Raw genomic sequence first — 5,493 nt, forward strand, 5'->3', positions numbered from 1 at the left:
AAGCCGGCTCATGCATTTGACATGGTTTATTTGCTTAAAATTGACTATTGAATCATCATTGAATTAAGAAACGTGATTTTTTATGCTTAAATATTTATAAAAATTCCGAGCCGTTGGTTTTCATGCCTTAAAAGCTTTATAAAATTTTGAAAAAAATTAAAAAAAATTAGGTGCAGTTTTACATATATATATATATATATATATATATATATAAAAGAGGGGTGAGATCCAACGGCCCATATATAAACGCTCTCTCTCTCTCTCTCTCTCTCTGCAATCCCCCCCCCCTCTCTTTGCCCTTCGGTACCCACCCGCGCCGGAAGCCGCCTGAGGACCAAGCCTGAGACTCTCCCTGCATTTTCCCCTGTCCCAGCCCCTGAGACGAGCACCATCGAAAGAGCCTCCCCGGCTGATAAGAGCACCGCCGGGGGCCCAAGCCTCACCTGAGTCGAGCTCCGTCGGAGGAGCCGAGCACCGCCGGAGGCCCAACCCTCGCAGGTGTGCCTCTCTGCCTCCTTCTCTGTCTCTCTTTCCCGCCCTCTCTTTCCCTCTATCTGCAAACCTCTCGTCTCCCTCTCTCAAAACCCCTCTCTCTCTCTCTCCGCACTCCTCTCGTCTCCCTCTCTCAAAACCTCTCTCTCTTTCTCTCTCAAAACCCCTCTCGTCTCCCTCTCTCAAAACCCTACCCTACTATAGTTTTAATCGTCTACACGGACTTTTTTTTTCAGCTTCACAAGATAAACTTAAAAAGAGGAAAAAAATCTTCATTACATGGATGGTGTCATCCACAAGTATGAATTCATATTTCCTTTCAATGTTGCACGGAAATAGGTAGAAGTGATAAAGGGATGGAATGAAGATCCGAGTGGGTTGCCCATAACAATGGCTAGATACTTGGTGATTGGTGGAAATGCACGAATGGGAGGTAGAAGCGACGAATAAACAGACCACCCTTCCAAGTGGGCCAAACCCCAATTAAGGAGTCCCGTCCATACTTAGAAAAAAGAAAAAAAGTCACAATAATGAAACAGAAAAAGTGAGCTAGTTTAGGAACTTGCAGACGAAACAAGACAATCTCTTCCAAGCCCGACCCACAGAACCTTGACCAGCCACCAACCCACCGTTGTAATTTTTGGTTGTCAACCAGAAAATTCTGCCAGAAAAATTGCTTGAGAAAAAAAAAACAAAGAATGAACAGAAAATAAAAGGAAAACAGAAGGAAATCGAACAAAATCTGCTTTTTATCTAAATGGGTGAAAAAAGGTTGAAATAATTTTGAGAAATTTTGATCCTGTTCGGTTTCCCAACTGAATCCCCTAAAAAATCGAGAATTTCCTCAACCAATATCATTTGGAATACTCAGAAAAGTAAAAAAAAACTGAAAGTAATGTAGTTTTTTTGGAACTTATCATGATACCTTGTTTTTTGCCTAGTTTTTAGGAAAATTTAGGTTGTCAACTGAGCAACATATATCTTTGTGCGCGTGTGTGTGTCATTCTAGCTTTCATACTCTCTCTCATATCCAAATTCAACTCCATTCCTTTAATTGTACACTTTGCTTTCAATGATTTCAGTGTGAAAATGTGGAGTGACATGTTTGAAACAATCCAATTTAGTAGCTGACTTTGTTTTCTTTTTTCTAGGGTTTTTCTTTGTTTCCTATAGCGATTTTCTTTTTGTTTTAATCCTTGATTCCTGACTTTTGTTTGCATCCTTGACGTTGTTATTTGATCAGATTGTTTCATTTGGTGATGTAGATTTTATGTGGCTTTCCTATTTTCTCTCTCACCCTCTTGGTTTAAAGAGTTTGTCATTTTAAAAGGTTGAAAAAGGCTGAAGCTATGAACACAAGTTGCTGTTCTACAAATCTTAATGTGGCAAGGAATATATGTTTGGCTAAAGATGAGGGGAAATGTGATAATGTAGATATGTGTTTGGCTGAAGATGTGGGGAAATGTGATAATGTAGATATGTGTTTGGATGTGGATGGTGATTCAGAATTTGTTACAGAATTAGACGAAGAAGATGATGGTCTTATGTCTGAGGATGCAAATGCAGGTGATGTTATAAAAAACGAAAAAAGTAAAGAATACGTGCCAAGTGTGCCGTTGGAGAGTATACCTATTAAGGGCATGGAATTTGAGAGCGATGTCGATGCACATGAGTTCTACCGTATGTATGCTAGGATGGGTGGCTTTAATACTAAAACAAATACTTCTAGTAAAAAAAGGGGAGTAGTTGTTTGGAAACAATTTGCATGCACAAAGGAAGGCTTTAAGAAACCAACAGGAAAGTTAAAGAAGGAAAGAGTTATTACGAGATGTGGTTGTAAAGCAAGAATGACCATTGGATTACTTCCCAATAAAAAGAAGTGGGTTATTCTTAGTATTCGATTGGGACACAATCATGTATTGCATTCTCCATCTAAAATAAATCTGCACAAGTCGGCAAAAAGAATCAATATGCCTCAGAAAATGATGATAAATGCATGGACCGAATCTGGTATGAAACCTTCTCAAGTGATGCATGTCTTAACCGCTGAAACCAAAGGAATCGAAAACATTTCTTTTATTGAGGAACAAAGTGTGCATATTCAAAAGGAGAATAAAAAATATCATGGCAAAGATTGTCAAATTGCATTGCAATATTTTATGAAAAAGAAAGAAGAAAATGCAGATTTCTACTATGCTATTCAGGTTGATGACAATGGAGATATCGGCAATTGTTTTTGGGCTGATGCTAGATCGCGTGAAGACTACTATTATTTTGGAGATGCAGTTGTATTTGACACAACATATAAAACAAATAATTATCTGATGCCGTTTGCCCCATTCACTGGAATTAACCATCACAATCAATCGATCGTGTTTGGATGTGCATTGCTTCTAGACGAAAAAAAGGAAACCTTTGTTTGGCTTTTTCAAGAATGGTTGCGCGCAATGGGTGGCCGGCCTCCAGTCTCGATTATCACTGATTCAAATCCAGCAATGTTGGAAACACTAAAAGAGATATTTCCAGATACATTGCATAGGTTGTGCATGTGGCATATCATGCAAAAGGTTCCAGAATTTGTGAAAAATTTGTATAAAGGTTGTCCAGAATTTAAAAAGCATTGGGATGCATGGTTTTTCAATTCAAAAACAAGTGAAGATTTTGATGCTAGATGGTATGAGATGATATCCTTGTATCCTGAGATGAAAAATAGTAAGTGGATTATAAATCTTTGGGAAGATCGCGCTTTATGGGCTTCAGCATATTGCAGTGATACATTTTTGGCAGGATTGTCTACATCTCAACGCAACGAGAGTATGAATAACTTGTTTAAGAAGTGGGTTGATGCACATACTCCTTTGCACTTGTTTGTAAAAAGGTATGATGATGCACTGGAAGAACGTCGTCATGAAGAAAAAAAATCCGACTTTCGAATGATAGAAGAAGATCTACCCATTCATACATGTACTAGAATGGAGTTTCAGTTGCGAACAATCTTCACTCCAATAATATTTTCGAAAATGAAGGATGAATATTTGAGAGCACATGGTTGTTTTGCAAATCTTAAAAGTGCAGTTGATGTTAAAACATATAAGGTGACAGAGGAGATAAAAGATGAGACAAAATTTTGTGTTATTGAAAAAGAGTACATTGTTACATATGAGGAAAACACACAAGAATTAAGTTGTCAATGTCGCTTATGGGAATCATCAGGCATTGTATGTTGTCACATGTTTTCTATTTTTCACATGGAACATATTCGTGAACTACCTTCTAAGTACATCCTCAAAAGATGGACCAAGAATGCAAAGCATGGTGTTATAGATCAATTAGGTTGTTCACGACTATCGAGCAAATCATCCGCAATTATGAAAAAACATGTTCTTTTGTTAAAGGCAAACAAATGTATAAATGATGCAATGAAGTATGATAATGCTTACAACTATTTCTCAGATATCTTGGACAAGGCAGCAGACAACTTGGCCCAAATTAAGATTGAGTTTCATGCTAATGGTGAGAATGTTAGTGTTAATAATGAAAACACATGTAACAAAGGTGAAAACATGAATGTGTTGTGTTTCACTGATGATCTCGTTGATAATAACATTGTTTTGAGGGAACATGAATCTGAGTGTTCTAAAGGATGTGGTAAAAGAATCTCATCAGGAATCCATCAAAGTAAGCATGCTAGGAAATGTTTAACTTGTGGTTCGCATGATCATAATGCACAAACGTCCGATCTCAACATAAAATCAAGGTAATCAATTGCTAATTTATTTGTTGATATTTATTTATTTATTTATATGATGATTTATTGTTAATATATGTGAATGCAATTTAATTTTGATAGAAATTTTATGTTTTATAATGATAATTGATATAAGCTGTACATTTTTTTTGTAGAAACACTTCTACGGATGTTGCTGGTAAACCACGACTATGTCATATTTGTAAGGAGACAGGGCATAATAAAAGGAATTGTCCGACATTTAAAAAATAGGTCATAAATTATACTTTGAATTCTTTGTTGGCATTATGACTATGACATAGCTTGCATTCTTTGTATGTGGCTTCATGTGTGCAATATGGGATAAGGTAGTAGGAATGAAAACTTGTCTCAAATGTTCATAAGTTCAAAATTGGGTCAAATTTTTGTCGTACTGTATTCTTCAAGCTCCCTTGTAGATTGAAGTGGTATTTATCTTTACTAGAGAATGCTTTGGATGCAGATATGACAGTAGGAGCTCTGTTTTGTAGTGGTCTATCCTTTTGATTGATAGCTTAAACAAGAGGTAGGCAATATCAAGAAAAACTGTTAGAATAACTACCATTTCTTCTCAAATCATATAACTATTATTTGCACTTTGCAGTGGATCTATGGAATTTGTTGTTCCTCCATCAGATACTTGTGTGTTCTTCCCTATACATGTAAGATTCACTGCAGCTAAAACATTCAGCGATGTGAAGGTTGGTCCAATTAAACTTCACGTTTCTTTATGCATATTTCCTGTTTTCAGCCACATGTTTTCTTGATCTGTGCATGGTATAAAGGAACCAAAGAATCAAAGTTTAGTGTTGAACAAGTTGGTGTAACCGTTGATGAGCATGATCCCCCTCCTCTTTGTACATTTCACTAGTGCAACATGGCCCAGATTTGCAATTTTGTACAACCCTGTCACCTGGGTACGGGTACAGGTAAAGAGGGTACGACATGGCAATTCCAAAATATGTGGGTACCAGGACACGGCTATATATATATATATATATATATATATATATATATATATATATATATATATATATATATATATTAAATATCACATAAATACAAAATAAACTGAATATAATCTAAATATATATGCTATATCTAAAATATATATTATATACTGAAAATATAAAGTTATAAACTGAAAATATAATTATAAATTATAAATTATAAATTGAATACAAACCTGTATATATGTTAGGTAAAATGGCGTGTCCAGGTGTTGACGTGTGTCG

The 5,493-nt window shown here is 36.1% G+C and overlaps 1 protein-coding gene and 1 long non-coding RNA gene across 2 annotated transcripts; both read left to right on the forward strand.

Moving 5' to 3' along the window:
- The first annotated feature begins 365 nt into the window (after positions 1-365).
- Positions 366-4,253, forward strand: LOC149828282 (protein FAR1-RELATED SEQUENCE 5-like). The gene is made up of 2 exons (XM_090018150.1): positions 366-498; positions 1,805-4,253. The coding sequence occupies exon 2, from the start codon at positions 1,842-1,844 to the stop codon at positions 4,251-4,253; it is 2,412 nt and encodes an 803-aa protein (XP_089874276.1). The 5' UTR covers positions 366-498; positions 1,805-1,841.
- Positions 4,254-4,702: 449 nt separating this feature from the next.
- On the forward strand, positions 4,703-5,075 carry LOC149828283 (uncharacterized). Its single transcript, XR_016434011.1, has 2 exons — positions 4,703-4,784; positions 4,863-5,075. It is a non-coding gene; the product is annotated as an uncharacterized LOC149828283 (long non-coding RNA).
- Positions 5,076-5,493: the final 418 nt, after the last annotated feature.

The sequence above is a fragment of the Nuphar pumila genome, chromosome 9 (genome assembly GCF_984573655.1).
Source record: "Nuphar pumila chromosome 9, dmNupPumi1.hap1.1, whole genome shotgun sequence".
NCBI classification, from domain to species: Eukaryota; Viridiplantae; Streptophyta; class Magnoliopsida; order Nymphaeales; family Nymphaeaceae; genus Nuphar; species Nuphar pumila.

What these genes read in the sequence shown, in the direction of transcription:
- LOC149828282 (XM_090018150.1), top strand. Translation starts at nt 1,842, where the DNA reads ATGAACACAAGTTGCTGTTCTACAAATCTTAATGTGGCAAGGAATATA.